Raw genomic sequence first — 17,642 nt, forward strand, 5'->3', positions numbered from 1 at the left:
GCTCTTCCCATTAGCCTTGTCAAACCTGGAATATGCTATATCCCAAGAGTCTCGTGTATGGAAGATTTGATCCCTAGTTAGTGGTGGTGTTGAATAATTTAATCACATGGGCTCTAGCCACGATAGGGAGTTAGTGAACACTGATAGTTTCCAGCATGGAGACTGAGCCCATAGCCTTGCACATGCTAAGAATGTAGTCTGCCTCTGAGCTATATACTCAGCTTACTGCTGTCCCTTGTCATTATGTCTCAATGGGTTAAATGTGCTTGTCTGTGGCAGCTGTTACAGAAAGCTCTCCTGTCCAAAGTCCACACACCTGTCTGGCAGATAGATCGATGCAATCAGCCATTGGCCTTGCAGTCTATACATCTTTCAGCCTGGCCAGTCGTTCATTAATCCTGATGGCTTTCAGGCGCCCTGGCATAATTGATTATTGCGTCTCCAGGAGAACAAAGAAGGCTTACCATCCAAGCTCAGGGATGCCAGCAGGGCCAGGGACAGAGACACTTTCAGAGGCCTGTTTTCCACCCTGTCCCTCCCCCAGAGCAGGACTTTGAAGCACCCAGAGACATCATCTAGGACGTGGTGCTGTGTTGGCTTCTCCACTCCATGCTTACTGTGAACTTGCTGAGAGAAGGCACGGCAGATTCATGCATGCCTGAGACGGACACTCACGAGCTTCCAGGGCTGTGAATGGTTAAGATCCTTGCAGCCAGCTTCCAGGTGGGAACAGGATAGGCAATAGAACAAATCTTGTGGGAGAGCAGAGCCAGGAATACCAGTGAGTGGTGCAGCCTTGCTCCTCCCAGGTGTTCGGTGGATTATGTACTGACACACACAAGTGAGGTGGCTGCTCTGCAGAGCAGGGCACTAGGGCTGTCAAAAGAAATACTACAGATTGGGAGACTAGTGACATCACTGGAGGCTGGGTATCTTGAACTTGAGATCAACAGTCCCATCACAAGGTTGGGCCTCCTGGAGTGTCCTTACTACTGTGTCCTTCAATGTATGTCAGTGCTTCAGCCTTATACAGGTCTTAATTCTAATTAGCCCTGTCCCATCTCCAAATCCAGTCACACTGGACAAGGACTTCAGTGTATAGATATTATGGATATTTTAGTTCTAACAATGGAAAAAACGTCCAGCAGACCAAGGTCCTTGGGAAGGACTAGGACTGATGGCCCATGTGGCTGGGACAGTAAGGAGGGAATAGGTCTTGGTGGAAGCAGATTCCATAATTTGCTATGCAGTAGGGCCTTGGCTCTCTCTCCAAGGTAGAACCTGGAGAGCTCAGGGAGAGAGAAGGCATGGTCTGACAAAGCAATGGGTGGGAACAGAACCAGTTAAGAAGTGGTCCAAGCTGGGTGTGGTAGCATATACATGTGACCCTAGCACTCTGGAAGCTGAGGCCAGAGGACCAAGTGTTCCACGTGTGTCTAGTTTACCTACACAGGGAAAAACTGTTTCAGCAACAAAATAAATCCTCAGTGCAGGGGATGTGGTGTCCTTTCCAGCCACTATGCTGGTTGGTTCTTGTCAACTTGACAAACCCAGACTTTTTTGGAAAGAGGAAATCTTAATTGAGAAAACATTTTTAAGGGGCATCTGCAGGGTATTTTCTTGATTAACCATTGGTATGGGAGAATTCAGCTCTCTGTGGGTAGAGCTACCCATGGGCAGGTGGTTCTGGATGGTGAAAGCAGGGTGAGCAAGTCAGTATACCAATGTTCCTTCATGGCTTTTGCTTCAGTTACTGTCCCTAGGTTTCTGCCCTGACTTCATGATTGATTGACTGTAACCCTGGAGATGAAATAAACTCTTACCTTCCCAAAAGATTCTGGTGTTTATCACACGGGCTTCCTTTTTCCTGTGTGCTGTGCTTTATGTTAGATGAGTGTCCACAGGCCAGTAAGAACTTTGACCTGTCTGTGCATCCTGTAGCTCACGCACCCAACAATGCGTAGCAAGGATCGTGTGTGGCACATGAAGGTTTTGGTATTGGCTCTGCTTAACCCAGACCTGGGTGAACTCCAGACAGGATGTTCCCTCCCAGTGGGCTTCCTAATGGGTTCTGTGTGAAGGGATGGTCATACTGTGGCCTGTTACTCCTCACCATTGTGATTGGACAGGGCTTCATGGATGTGTTGCTGTTCAAATGGGTCCAAGACCTGCAGGGATTAACCTCTAGGAGAAAACAAGAAAAGGGGATTGCTCCTGAGGGACAGTGGCAGTTTATCGTGACTGATCATAACAATAATGGCTGTTAAAACTTGGCATAGTGAACTTTGACAAACAGCCTGTCAGTTCTGGTGCCAGAGTGATGATGGCTTGGGAGGCCAGGATAACTGGGTTCCCTTGTGTGAGGGAGTCTTAATTTGTTATAGCTGTCCTCATCATAAGAGTGACGTGTATACCAGCATCTGCCCTGATTGTCAGAGGTCCCATGCTGAGCCCGATGCTAAAGAGAAAGGCAGGGAGAACCTGGAGTCTGCCCACTGTTTGGGTCCAGTTTGTGATGTCAGCTGTGGGTAGCTTTAACACAGAGGCCCAAAGCTGATCCACAAAATGGCCAAAATCTTGGGCCAGATCTCAGGACTACAAGAACAGCCTATTTTCTCTGGCCCTTGCCTCGAAATGGGTGAATGAATAGGAGTGACTCCCATAGGCTCAGATCTGAATGCTTAGTGACCAGGAAGAGTCACTATTTGAGGATTGGGAGGTATGGCCTTGGAGGAAATGTGTCACTGAGGGTGGGTGAGCTTTGAGGTTTCAAAAGCTCAGGCCAGGCCCAGTGGCTCTTTTTTCCTGGAGAATTCTCAGCTACTTCTCTAGCACCATGTTATGGTTCCCTCCATGATGATAATGGACTAAACTTCTGAAACTAAGCCAGCCCCAGTTAATGTTTATAAGCATTGCTGTGGTCCTAGTGTCTCTTCACAGCAACGGAATTACTAAGACGATGGGGCATGCTGGGAGGGTATTGGGTCGACCAGAGACATCCAGTTTTTGTTGCCTGGACATCCAGTGGCCCCTGGCATGCTGTCTGTCGATGCTGCCTGAGGGGAGCAGGATGAATTTGCCAGAATGGTCAGAGCCAAGGAGCCCTGTGGCTTAGCTCTCACATCCCTGACGGCCCAATACAGGCAAGGTGTTCTGCCTCAGCCTCGTGGGCCTGGTTTCTCGTGTGTAAGACTGACCTGCCTTCTGCCTTTGCTGGCAGTGCACTTAGCATCACCTCTCCCACATGCCATATTGCTAGTTCTAGCCTTAAGAACTTGCAGTACACAAGCTCAGACGAGATGGCTCAGGGTTAAGACTGCTTGCTGATCTTGAAAAGGACCAGAGTTCGGTTCCCAGGACCTGTATCACGAAACTCCCAGTCTCCTGTAACTCCAGCTCTAGGGGATCCAGTGCTTTCTTCTGGCTTCTAAGTGTGCTCCCCTGGAGGGAACCCATGTTTGGAACTGAAAAGCAGGGCAGCCTGTGTCTGGGCAGGTCACAGGCACAGTGGGGTGAGCACCACTCTGCTTCTGTCAACACAGCCGTGCTGTGCCTGTGCAAATGCCCCCTGAAACGTGCTTATTCCAGAGATGACGGAAGCTCCTGAGAGTGACTGCTGCTGGGGGTGTGGAAAGAATGTGAGTTGATAAGGGGGTGGAGCACTGTAGCCACCTCCTCTGAACTGAACTACAGCTTCCTGGAGGAACAGCTCCCGTGGAACCTGCTATGTTCATAAGGCCCCTCCTCGAGGTTACACAGCAGTAATAATGGCCAGCTGAGCTGCCTCTAAGTCCTGCAGGGGCTCCAGAGATGCAGCTTAGACAGTCGTTACGGAGGGGGGATGTTCATGTTCCTGTGAGTGAGCCCCCAAAACTCACTGCTTCTGTAACTTAAGTCTCGGGTAAGACCATTTGGTCTGTCATCTGTGCCACACCTGAGGTATTTGCTCATGTCTCCCCAGGACATAACACAAGCACTTTTCACTTTATTACAGACACGAAGAGACAGCAGTTCTGTGACACAGACATTTGATGATGGACCTGGGGTGGAACCCAGGCCCCCAGCATGTGAGGCACAAATTGTGCTCCTCTGCATCCCACAGTCATGTACCCCACTTTAAAATGAGTGTTTTTACATGGATTAGGAAAGCTGGGTACCCAAAACCATTTGCAGGACCTTTACGTTTTGCAAAGTAGAAAAAGTGTACGGGTGTTAAGCAACACCTTAACATCTCCTGCCTTCTAGGCTCACAGGAACACACAGATGCTGTGCCAGCCTCTGATGCTTCTTGCCCCAGCTTTGTTCTGAGGGAGCTGAATAATCAAAGCGAACTGTGATCATTTAGGCCTACAGTGAGAACAGGCAATATTATATACCAACCGAGTATTCAGAAGTGACAAAGGAGCAAGTTAGCTTCCATGAACAAACAAAGGAACCCCGAGTTTTTGTATTTCCTGTTTCTGAATGCCATGCATATGGCCCACCTTCACCAATAGTCAGTATGTGGAACTGCATGGTAGGCAGGTCAGGGGGTCTGAGAGAAGCCCAGCTTAAGGCACGCTCCTGCACACCCGTCAAGTGCTTTTACTGATCCATCTGCTCAAGTGTCTGCAGGGTACAGAGACCTGGAGGGAACTAGGCCAGCTTCAGGCACTGTGTGTTGAAGCTGTCCCCTTCTTTGCTAGCAACGGCCTCAAGTAGGCTCTGCTTCTTCTGCATGCTCCTTGAGGACTCCAGCTCATACATGGTGGTCAGGTTGAAGAGCACACTCTCGTGGAGGTAGTGCCTGGGGTCCTGCTGCACCATGGCCTCCAGCTGCCGCAGGGAGTCCTTGAGCTTTCCCAGGTAAAGCAGACACACGGCAGCATTGTTGTTGGCCTGGAGCAAAGGACACGTGCTCAGAGTGGCAAAGACACAAACCTGCCTGTTCTTGGTGGTCCCTGGTCCCCAAATCTCATCAGACCCTTTGTAGACCTCTTTAGCTACTGCAGACCAGGGCAGGTCAGGCTAGAGCAGGAATCTGGGTTTACTGGTCTGCAAAAGGTAGAGGGGCCTGTGGGGTACCCAGTCTGCATGTCTTACCACTGCATTTGTTGGGTCCATCCTCAAAATCTCTGTGAAGAACTTGTGAGCTTCTGCAAAGTTATTCTGGCCAAGGTACAGAAAGGCTCTGCAATGTACACAACAGATAAAGCAGTGAGCACAGGAAAGCCAGGGGTGCCCACCAGCCCGGGTAAGTTTCATCATGCACCGTGGACATATCAGGCAGGTACATCAGAGTGAGTTGTGTGCTCTCAGATGGAGGCAGTGGCTTTATTGCTGACTGAAACATCAGTCACTGGCAAGTCTGCCATCCAGGTTCCAGTCCAGATGCAGTAGCTCCAACCAAGGTTACTTCCTGTCTTATAAACTGACCCCTGGACCATGCTCACTTTCTGGTGTGGTTAGATGGGGGGTGGGGGAGCAGTCTTGTCCTGATGGCCACACACTCATGATCTTGTAATATGGGATTCTAGAAGAACAGCATGCTCCCTGGCCTGAGGGTTCTGGGTCTCAGCACTGAGGACAGGGACAGTCAGATAAACTGTGGGCCAATAAGGTGGCTCAGCAGCCTGAGTCTCCTGATGTCCTTGGAACCCTGAGTTCAGTTGCTGGAGCTCATGCGTGTTGGAGCCAACTCTCCACAGTGGTCCTGTGAACTCAGCATGCACGTGTACATGGACACACAAAGTAAATAATTAGAAGATATTTACCTGTTCATTAAAACCATTATTTTACCCTGCAGTCCATCCAACTTCTGAGTTACTCTCTCAACGTCTTGAAAATACTTTTCCGCTGTTTTTATGTCTCCAATCTGCTTTAACAAAGTTATCCAGTCAGTTTAGCTGACAGGTTAAAAGAGATGTAAGTGTAAAATCACATTGTTCCAGTATCATATCAGAACAGGAAGTCTCTATATATCATACAGGGGATCCCAGAGCCCACCTAGTGAGCAGGAGACATTTAAAGACGGTCTCAAGTTAACATCCAGTGATAAGATCAAAACTACCCCACCCAGTGTCTGGTGCTTCTCATCTCTGACAGTGAATTATGTTAACATGAATGCCTGGTTCAAGACTTACAACTTAGTGGTTGTGCCCCCGAAAATAAATTGTGCTGTAGCACTTAGTAAAAACGCTGGTAAAACACAACAGGCCTAAGTCACTTTCTGAGATAGTTCTGGCTGGGGTCAGAGTAGATTCCACCAGCTTGTCAACTTCAAAGTCATATCTTGACTAAATAATACAGAATCCTACTATAAAAATAAATCAACAGACCTACTGGCATCTTTTGTGAGGAAACCCATCATCCCCCTCAAACAAAGTAGGGCTCTTGGGATAGGCACCAAGGGAGATGAAGGGAACTCATACTCTGAGGCAAAAAAGTTCAGACTCTTCCTCTAACAACTCAGCCCTGGCTCTCCATCAGTGACGGGGAAGTGTCAGGAAGACATGGGGCTGAGTGAGATATGTGTGCTCTTCCGTTGCTTTAAGAGTATGAAGGGAACCCAATGCTCTAAGTTAGGCTTGTACCAAGAAGTGGGAGACAAAGGGTCCTGTCACATAGCAGCTTCACACCCTGCTAAGAGGCAGAAGAATGACCCATGTGATTAGGGTCTGCCTGAAGGACACTAACAAAAGTCCCACAAAATACCATCTTTTGACCGCACTATACCTTATTCTAATAAACGCCCCGTTTGCCTCCTAATTCCTGGAGGATCTCTGAGGGATTGAGCTAAATGAGTTATTGATTTTAGTAAAGTCCATTTTATGTATTGGGAGGTTTGCTTTGGCTTTCTCAGCCTGGTGGCTCTCCCCTTTGGCAGTACTTTGTCACTGGGAACACCCTTGGGTCGACTTCTGCCTTAGGTTGTACATAGGGAGTCAGTGCTCTGGGAAGCAGATCGCCAGCTATTTATCGGCAGGCCTGTTACTGGAACCAGAGTGATTCTCGGGCACACAGGGGAGGGCAGATAGGGAGACAGAACCTGAGGTCCCATACTGCTTTACTAAGCAGCGGGGGTAATGGACAATTAGTGTGACCACTATCCTAGCCTGGGGAGGCAGAGCCCCTTGACTCTGCACTGACCTGGACTCCACTCAGCAATAGGCACGAGGGAGGGGTCGGTGGAAGGAGCGCTGCCTAGCTTGGGCTCCTCACGCTGGCTGAGTTGGGGATGGGTGGCAGCCCTGGTTAAAGAACTTCAGCCTTCTCACTGATGTTCTTGAATGGACATCTCCCCTTTGCTATTTGTCCTTATCACTTCTAGCCATTCAATGGCTCAGAAAATAAGCAAAAGTTTTTTTTTTTGTTTTGTTTTTTTAAAATTTCCTGGGGAGGGGTTGACATCTTTGCAAGCTGGAGACCATTCCCTTCTAAGTTTTCTCCAGGTCTGACTGCTGGTTAACGAGCTGCATGTATATAGTACAGATGTCTAATGTGATGTCTAGGACATATCAAGGTATACAGCACCATCTCTCAGGGATCCGTGGGCTGCTGTTCTCCACCTGCTGCTACTCATGGCTGCACTAACTGACCTCCCCATCTGCTAAGCTGCCTCCATCTCTGACGTGTTTAGGTCTCTGTTGCTCCTCCCCACTGAGTTCCAGTAGTCACTCCCTGGCTTCCTGCAGGCCCCTATGGTCTGGCAGCTTCCTGGCTCTCCAGCGAACTGACAGCCATGGGTCTCCGGCTCTGAAGTCAAGTGATCACGAGTGTTTTCCTGTCCTGCCCTGGACAGCAGAGCTGCTTTCACACAGCGGCTTCCATAGCTACTGCACTTCCATGGTGGCTCAAAGCTATCTTGCTGGTGTGAGTGATGACCTCCTAAGACCCACATGAAAATATCCAGAGGGGCAGAGTCTGAGCCAGAGAAGTAACTTCAAGGGATGAATGCCCCAGATGTCCAGAGACTGGATTACTCTGTTCTGCCTTTGGACTGTCTGAGAAGCTCCCAGATACAGGCACCTCCAGCCTTTCTGCGAACAGGCTTCCTCAATGTGGAATACTTCTCTTGTCCACTTCCCTCCCCTAGCCACTGCCCACCTGCTTTCTGAGAAGGCACACATGGTCTACAGGATGCTGTGTGTGACAGTGACATCCACAGGCCTGAGAGTTTCAAATATGCAGATGCCAACTGGCCTCTCTGAAGGCTGGCAGGGAGTGTGGAGAGAAGGTAGCCAAGACTGTGGGGACAGGCAAAGGCATTAAGAGTTCCCTCAAATCTGGGAACTGAGTAATAAAAATAAGCCCTTTACTGTGCTGCATGCCTGAGCTGGGTTCTCAGCTGTCACAGAAAGAATGAAGACTGCTCTTCAGGATAAAACAGCCTGAAGAATTACAACAGGGGGTTGTGGCCAGGAGATGTAGCAGAGCCTTGGGGGGGGGCATGCGCCTCTGGGGCACTCATATTTGTCAAAGCTGTCTTCCTCTGAGGGCCAGCAATTGTAGGGGTGATAAAATGATAGCTCACCCATTCGTGGGCCACACAATGTCTTAGAAAAAAGTCTTAAAAGCAAATGTAAATAAATACAAGTGAGAAGCCCACAGAGAAGGTGCACGGTGAGATCATCTGGGAACCCACTGTCTGTCATTTACTTCATCTTGGTTGGTGCAGTCCATCCATGAAGTCAGCAGACTTTCCCACAGCCCTCTGCCCTTAGTCTGTAGTGAAGGCTTCTAGCCCCACACTTGAACATCATATTGAAGGCGCCTCGCCCTGTTGACATCAGTGTCTGCTTTCCAGCATGTACGTGTTTTCCCAGACAGAAGCCAGGCATGGCCACTGAGAACATGTGTGTATGTCCACATTTGGCTTCACTCACTCGAGACAAAAATGGCCATGGAGGGGTGCACTCTGCTGACTCGTGTATCTTAAGCCTGGCCATGTCCTACTGACGAGGATCTGAGCCTGCTGGGATGGCTGCAGAGGGAGGCTGCTGCTCTTTCTCACTGAAGGCTGCCCAGTTACGCTTGTGCACTGAGGGCGAGACAAGAGGTGTGAGATGCAGAAGCCAGGACCACACTGCTCGCAGGCCACACTCAACAGTGCCCAGGGATCTTGGCCTTGAAGACCTGTTTTCTATGGGCTCTGATTCCTTGGCCTGGTGGGTACCACATCTCTCTTTTGTAGCAGTATGTCCTGAGGACTGTGCCTTTCCTTTGCATTGGATCTGAGATGGAACACAAGGCCTGTAGCAGCCCCCAAGGCTGAACAGCCCAGCCCCTACACAGCAAACCTACTACTCTTATGTTTTGCTCTTTCTCTAGCTACCGAGGACGCTACTCCTCCTTTTTGCTCCCAGGGGCAGCTGGTGGAAATAAGCCAGGGGCCTCCTCTGATTTGTAGATCACATTCAAGATGGAGCCAGGGCACCCTTTCCCATTATCTTCCCATGCACTCAACATTAAACAGCTCCAGTTCAGTAATGAAGTCAGTCTCTTCCCATAAGCATTCCTTATGTAATGTGGCTTTCACTGTGGAAATGTGATCTATGTATGAGGGACACAATTTCCTACTCTGCACAATAGTTTCAGTGTTCCCAGATATGTATGTAGGTGGCCCTCTCCTGCACTCTGAGTTTTCCGAGCAGGAAATCCCTGCCAAGGAGTCAGGGAATATCGGACTCCGGTACCCATGAGTTCCAGACTCCCACCTGCCAGGAAGGCATTCTAACTACAGGTGCTGTTAAGGTGTGGTGGCCATGCAGGGTGCAGAATTCTGTGAGGTCATGAGTGTAGCAGTGCTTGGCTCCTGTGGCCCTGTAACTCTGGGTGGGCTCCTTCTCTTGCCATTAGCTGTTCTTAACCCACCCACTTCTCCCATATTTAGAGCCTCTCAAGGGACAAAGCCTATATCCTGGGCGGCCTGCAGTGAGAGACCATGATCCTGGAACTGACAAGATGTACCAAATGCAAGAGAACCTTGCTAAGGTGGCCGAGCTTCTGCATTACTGCAGCCCCTGTGTCAGGTGCAATTGAATGTTCCCTCAACACAGCAGCTGCAGTTAGCAGATGACCCTGACTGCAACAGGACAGAACATCACACAACAGGATCATGGCAACGAACACCTTAATGGTCATATTCATTTGAACTGAACTGTTTCCTTGCTACTGCCTGCTTCTGTAAGTTCTGAGGGACAGAATTCCCAGGCAACCTTACTGGGCTGCAGCTGTTGCACTCGGCTGTTGGGCTGTGAGTAGTGTGGCCAGTACCTGTAGGAGAATGCGGCCGATGCCACTCAGTAGCTGTGGCTCCTGCTCCGGGTAGTACTTGATTACTGTGAGGTAAGCGTCTACAGCCAACACGTAGTCCTATGGTGAGAGACCAAAAGCATTGAGTGAGCTGGAGAAGCTGTACAGCTGTTCGCAGTGCATTATAGACCAAGGATACACACACACAGAACCGTGGAGGCAGCAGGCCAGCATAGGACCCTCCCGCCAAAGGTGGTGGGAGCAAAGCCTCTGAATTCTGTGTGACATACTATCCTTCTGTTATCACAGGGCTCTGGACCAAGAATCTGGCGTGAAGGCTGCTTTTTGCTCCCACTTCCTAAGCAGAAACCAGAGGTCCCCACACTTGGTGCCTCCCTCTTTTCTGGCAGACTTTGTTGTAAGGACTTGTAGTTCTCCACCATCTCATCCTCCAAACACCATAAGCCACACTTTAAAGTACGTGTACAGAGACACTGAAGGTGTTGTGGGCTTGTTGTCTGCATCTTACAGAGCTCTGTCCTTGGTGCTTCAGCTCTGAGCACCTGCCCGGTGGTTCCCTCACACCACCCCTGCCTGCAGCCCTTCCTTGAGGTAAAGTCTGTCTACCACCCACCTAGTGTCCATTTCCTACTTTTGGTCCACAGTATAAAAAGGTGTGAGAGCTGGTTTCAGTGAGACAGGTACTGCCTGTCACAGGGTTCAGAGGTCAGCTCCTTCTACACCCTCTGTAGCGAGTAGCTGAGCAAGCTTTGTGGCAAGAGCCAGGCCTCGGCTTGTTTCCTCTCAGTTACACACATGGTGACCAGTCTAGGGCCAGCACTGCTGATTCCCTCCTAACCGTAAGATTCTGGAAGGTATTTCATTTCTCTGTTCTAAACTTTCAGTTTCCTCCAAACTGGGACTGCAGCTACTGAGCTTGCTAATTGGGAGGTTATAAAGACAGACGACAAGTAAAATTCCAGTTTGGCAGGGGGAAAAAAAAATGAAGACTCTCCAGTCTGGTACCTTCAAGTGCAGCTCGTTAAAACTAATTTTATTCAAGGCCTGATGCTCACAAGGAGCCAGACCACACATGCCTTGATTTCCTCTCCCACCACGTTTTGCTGCCTGTCACTGCTGCCCAAGGCCAGCCTGCCTTACTTATCACTGTGCCAGCAGGCGCACGTGTATGTGTGCATGTACCGTGCGGTGTCAGAAGAGAAGGCTTCTGACAGCTCCTCTGCCTTTGGGAAGCCAGGGTCATGGCTGAGAGGACACGCCACCCCCCTGCAGCCTGCGCACCTGCTTTCAGACCTGTGGCCTGGCGTCTAGGTCACTGCACAGATGAGCAGCAGCCAGTCTTACTTCCCTCAAGAGGGCCATGGCCCCCACGATGCATCCTGCTGTCCCCTCTAACCTGGTATGTGCCCTTACATTTGATTTCAGCGAGCAGAGGGCAGACGGCCGAGTCACAGTGCTGCGTCTGAGTACAGGCCATCGTGACCTGGGCTCCATTCCGCTCATAATGCTGTGGACAGAGCCAGGGCGGGAGCACGGAGAGCTCAGTACGCCTCAGCAGCAAGTCCTGCTAGGATCCTAGGCTTTTTGATGGGCATTGCTGCCTTTCAAACTTGCCCGGGGTCAGGGGTTCATGCTACTGAGGATGGCCCAACAGAAAAGAAACAGGCTATAAATATACCCACTGTATATAATTTTTTTGAGACTGAGTCTTACGGTACAGCCTGTAGCTAACTATACAGACTCAGCTGGTCTTGAACTCTCAAGAGATCCATCTGCCTCTGTCTCCCATGTTAGGATTAAAGGTGTGCACCACCATGCCCAGCTTTGATGGGATTTTATAGCTCTCATAGGAGGCAGGTTAGATCCACAGCTTTGGGACTGATCAGAGAAAGCAGCAGCAGAGAAGAAATCGTCAGGTAGGTGTTCGCAGCATCAGTGTTAGCATATGTCAACAAGCCTCAGAGGTTAGGGCGAGCTTGTTAGAAGGAGTATTTAGGGCCTTCTAGTTGGTTACTACTCTGTGAAATCACTCATTCTGGGAACCTGGAGAGCAGCTGACAACGGCTTCTTAGAGAGTGCCTACTCTACTCTTCTGACTGCCCTGACCCGCTCTCGAAGAGAAATACAGACACTCATATGTGGGCAGAAGCATTCTTGCCTGACTTGCACCTAAAACCTGCATTGGCTGAGTGACTGCTAAATCATATTAATGGCTTTTCTCTTGCCAACAAAGGCTTTATGTAGTGTGACCTAAGCAAAGAGGAGGCACCCTGTGTGTGGCAGGTTCTTTCCCACAAAACAGAAGCCACAGCAGTCAGAATGGTGTGTGGGAGGTATGGGTGTGTGGAGCTGATGAGTGTCCAGGTTCACTCCAGGGGCACAGATATCTTAAGGCTCCTGTGAGACCCAAGCATATCACATTCATGAACAGAAGTTTTGTTTTGCAAGCGAGTGTTCCTGAACACATATTGTGGGCCACTCAGAATTGAAACATATGAGCAAATTTCCTATCATAAAAAGACTGATTAATTAGGTCATTGTTAGCTAGCACACAGGCCCCCAGCTATGCAGCCCAGCTACTGTGGTAATACTGGTTGTGTCCACTAGATGGCAGCAGAATGCATATGCTTGCGTCCTCTTACATTTCCTTCATTCCTTTAACTCATTAAAAAAAAAAAAAAAATCAAGATTAAACCAAACTTTTAATTTAAATTACATCCACTGTGGAAGTATTTTTGAGACATGTTAATCTGTCCCAAACTCAGTCTTGGGTGACGGGATGCCACAGGCAGACGCTTGGTGCCTGTGCCTACATTGCTGGTGGTATCACTACTGCAGTAAGACAAAGAAAAGCATTTTTGTTACACTGTTTTCTAACCCAGCATCTCAGTTATGCAAGCTGAGGGCCCTGCAGCAGAGCAGTGACTTCCTCACCAGTGCTGTAAGCCTAAGAAGGCTTGGCAACCAAGACTCAGACTCCCAGGAGACACTGGATGCTCGCCTTCTAACGGGGCAGTGGGACAGAGGAGGAGGGGGACGCCCTCCTTGGCTGAGGGCTGCAGCACATGGGGAGGTGGGGGCAGGCTCTGCAATGATGTCACCAGGGAGGTGGAGGAGGGAAGAAACCAGGAACAAAGTGGCCCTACAGGCAACAGACCGTGTGCAAATATTTCAGGCACAGACCTTCTAAAAACTGTAATGTGTTCAAAAGTAGGAAAGAGCTGTGAGGACGAGCTGGGAGAGATTGTAGGAAACCCATTCTTCCCGTTTCAAGGTCACCGACTAGATGAGCCTGTCTACACTCAATGTCAAACATTGCATGTCTGCAGAGGTGCAGAGGAGGCCCACTGACTTACGGCTGGGCTGTGGCCACACACTTTCCTGCCAAATGCCAGAAGATGGCCACATGGAGGGCTGCCAGTCGGGCTAAATCGAGGGGCACGTTTCTCCACTTGGTAACCTGCCCGCTGGTGAAGCTCAGTTGGAGCAGGATGACCTTGGCCGTGGGAGGAGTGATGAGCTGTCTCACCACAGCTCGGAAGGTGTTAACAGCACCGCTCTGGGCGTCTGCTGCTGACAGATTCTGTGGCGGCTTCAGTGTCTGCAGCTGGCAGCAAGGCTGCCAGCTCGGTGGCAGGCCACCCGTGCCCAGGGCGGGAGGCAAGCCAGGCATGGGACGGATTTGAAATGAGAGAGAAGCCTGAAAACACGGCTGCCTGGGCTGGCAGGGCCTGTGTGGAGAATAGACTGGAAGTACAGTGACTGACAGCCCGGCTGGGCTCCCTGATTCACACTGGCTCCTCAGGTGCAAAGCTCAGAGTGAGTTCCTCACAAGTGGGTCTGGTGGGAAAGCCCGCCTTCAGATGTCAAAACCATCAATCATTTAAAAAAAAAAAAAGAAAAGAAAAGAAAAGAAAAAAAAGGCCCTCACACTAACACAAGCAGAACAAAGGACGTTTTTCTGGACGGAGTTCAGAGGAAAACGGGCAGAATGAGCAGTTCTAATTAGATTTAGACCTAGGCCCGTGCAATTAAAGTCAGTAATATAAACTGTTTTCTGTGGAAATTTTAAAACGACAAGTTAGGCCCCCAGGTGAGAGTGGATTCTACTGAGCAATCTAGGCCATGATGAACACTGCCGAGCCCACGGCTCCCGTCCCTGTCAGCCTTTCGGAACACACAGCACCTCTTGCAGCCTCCAGCTGACACTGTCTGCTAGAACAAGGTGCTCTACAGCTCAGCCGCCCACATACCTTCATCAGGAGCAGACAGTTTGCCATGGAGTACAGAACACGGCCCAGACGAGACCTCCACAGCTGAACAGAGGCTGCAGGAGAGAGAGGTGTGAGTGTGCACAAGCAAGCATGCTCCTGTGAGCTGGCAACTGCTGAAACAAAGCCCCGCACACCTCCCAGCCTACCTTTACCAGGTCTCACCAAGAATGTTTTATTCACAGGGCTGCAACTGGAGACAGAAGACAGTGTTCTCAGTGGGCTGCCCCGAGTGGGCTCCCATAAGACACCATCTGCACAGATGCAGCTAGAAATGCAGCCCAGCTCAGACAGAAGACCAAGCTGTAACCAGGAGCCCACTTCTAAGCCACGCCCTAAGCCCGTGAGCACACCTGACGGAGACACGCACACCTGCTGCCCAGGGTAGAGGCTGACCCACGCACACGGCCCGCTGTGTCTAGCAGCTTTGGGGAAGCTGGTTTGGTGGCTGTTTTAGTCCCTGCAGCATGAAAGGAACTGACCGCTTCCTTTAGTTTTAGGTGGGAGCAGCACTGGTCTGCTTTTCTCACAGGTTCTACTGAGGGTGGACACCAGTGGTGGCCACAAAAGTGCTCCATGAAAGAACAGAAGCACCCCTACTGGAAGACAGGATAATCCAGTACCCACGGCTGTGGACGCTGCAGACAAAGGGACGGTGCACCTCTGCTCACGTCTGATACCAGCCGTGTCCTGGTTCAGAACTTTCACTGACCAAACTCTTCTTTGGTGTTCAAACTGGCTCTGTGTGACCTCGCTGTACTTGGAAGGATGTCTTCACAGATGTGTGATGCGAGGGGAGGGCTGGCTGAAGATTCTTGAGATCATCAGGAAAAAGAGCTGAGCTGGGGACTATACTGCTTGCATCAACTAGGGCAAGCAGATACACGTATACCTTTGGGTCTCAGAGCCTAGAGCCTAGTTATCAGCAGGATACACTTATGTAAATGTATACACACACACCACACACAAACCATGTCACACATGCAAACACCACTTATCAATTACCCACATAGCGCACATACACACTTGACCCTTCAAACCCAGGAATCATGACCTCTCTGAAAGGAACTGGCTCCTTGCTAGTGTATTCAGCACACTGTGATCAGAATAACTGCTATGGTAGAAATGTGTACACAAAGTTTCTATACTGAGGACACAGTCCCTAAAGCCACAGGTTGACGGTATCTGAAATGGGAGGGGTCCTTGGAAAGGCATTAGGAGGTGAGGTGAAGTCCTGACGTGAGGCTTTACCACAGCATTGGTAATTTTATTTATTAATTATTACAATTATTATCATTATTGTTGTTGTTTCTCTGTGTAACAGCCCTGCCTGTCCTGGAACTGACTTTGTAGTTGTCCAGGCTGGCCTCAAACTCATGCCAATCTGCCTACCTCTGTCTCCCAAGTGCTGGTATTAAGGACGTGTGGCATCGGGCCTGGCTTCACTGGTGGTTTTATAACAGAGCTAAGAAGATGCTTCCATGTCTCGTCATATGATGCCCACTTTCTGCCACCATGCAGAGGACCTCACCACATGTCAGCACCATCTCATGGGCATCCCAGACTCCAGAACCATGAGTCCAGTACAACTCTCTCCCTTACAAATAATCAGATTTGGATTACAGCAAATGGATAGAGACCGAGGCACAATCCTCTCAGACGCTGATCTGCCCCTGTAGTCCACCATGTGTCCATGGGTGATTGCCAAGGTCCCATGAACGATCCGGATGTTCAGCCACTGACAGGTCACACTGGCTCCCTTCCCCTCCTGCCATGAAAATCTGTTCAGGCAGATGAAAAGTCCAAGTGTACCAAGGAGTTGGGTTGGGCCGCCCTCAGCCCATTCGTATTTCTCATCATTGGATAAACCCCGTGTGATCTTCTGTTAACTACCCGGAGTAGATGCTACAGGGAAACTGGTGAAGGGACAATCACTGTTGGGTAAACTGTTGAGTCGTGAATACCTGGGTGGTCAGTTCCGCTAACAGAAGGGCATTGCTTACCTTGCCTGCTTTCCTGGGTGACGCTGCTTAGACCACCGTCTTCAGCTAAGCCTTGCTCCAAGTTGGCCAGGATCTGCAGTCATGGCAAACAAGGACAACAAAACTGTGAGTGAATTTGTGGCTACAAATGTCATCATAAATTTCAGACAGCAAATTTCTGAGTGAAAAACCCATCAGGCAAGGAATGTCTTTTGCATTGTGATGTCTGCCAGGAGGTAAGGACAAGAGCAGGCCCCACTCTCTGGTGGAAGGTGGAATTTAGGCTTGTGAGACTCAGAGCCTTCTCACACACTGAACACAGTGAGTGCTTGGTTTTTCTTTTCAGGAAAAGCATCAGATGTGCTGCACACAAGTGATCAACTTCTGTGGGAACATCAGCCCCACCCTCCTCCACTTTCCTTCAGCACTGGGTCCATTCTGTGAAGTTGTCACTGCATAGTTTCTATTGTTTGGTTAAAACCTTTCCATTGTTTCATCTGTATTTGGGTTTTCCCTGAAAGAAAAGCTGCTAAGGTCCTTGTGACGTGGAGAAAAGATTTATTATTATTATTATCATAATTATTATTTTGAAGGGCAAGGTAAAGATAGTGTTATGAGTAAGGACTATGTGTAGAAGAAAACTGGGGATAATGTTAATGGAAAAGGTTCTCATGCAATCTTTCTGCTCTGTGGAAACCCTGCCTTCCTCCCACCACCTACTGGGTGACTCACCTGGTGGCTATCCCGAGGAGGCAGGCAGGCAGTGGAAGATACCACTGAGTGTCCCCTCTCCTCCACTCATCCATGCTACATTGGGCACCCTCCTTTGTAAAGTCATTATTTTATATAATCAAGAGCACAATTAACTGTGGACTGTGACTCAGGAAACACGTGGGGCTTGCAACTGTGACCTCTGAAAGATTCAGGGGACAGACACTGGGTTAAAGACTGTGACCTTGGAGAGAAACGAGCCAGATCAAACCAGGTAAAATGGCATTTCCCAGCTAATATTTTCTGATAAGTAATCATGAAGGCAGAAAGTGACAAGGGAGTACAGTCTTAATTCTCCAGGCTGGAGTGGAGGGAGCAAGGAAGAAAGGGAAGGGATCCCGGACAGCAGAGGGTACCAGAATTC

At 49.6% G+C, this 17,642-nt stretch overlaps 1 protein-coding gene across 1 annotated transcript in view; it reads right to left on the reverse strand.

The window, feature by feature from the left end:
• Window positions 1–3,977: 3,977 nt before the first annotated feature.
• TRAPPC12 (trafficking protein particle complex subunit 12) overlaps window positions 3,978–17,642 on the reverse strand; it is a 61,386-nt gene continuing 47,721 nt past the window's right edge. Inside the window, exons 7-12 of the mRNA XM_080922899.1 lie at window positions 16,529–16,601; window positions 14,508–14,581; window positions 10,255–10,353; window positions 5,754–5,854; window positions 5,083–5,170; window positions 3,978–4,878 (exon numbers count right to left, since the gene is read on the reverse strand). Coding sequence (XP_080779025.1) covers window positions 4,636–4,878; window positions 5,083–5,170; window positions 5,754–5,854; window positions 10,255–10,353; window positions 14,508–14,581; window positions 16,529–16,601 — 678 coding nt within the window. The 3' untranslated portion in view covers window positions 3,978–4,635. The remainder of the gene's footprint in view (window positions 4,879–5,082; window positions 5,171–5,753; window positions 5,855–10,254; window positions 10,354–14,507; window positions 14,582–16,528; window positions 16,602–17,642) is intronic.

This window comes from Micromys minutus (assembly GCF_963924665.1).
Source record: "Micromys minutus genome assembly, chromosome: 1".
NCBI lineage: Eukaryota > Metazoa > Chordata > Mammalia > Rodentia > Muridae > Micromys > Micromys minutus.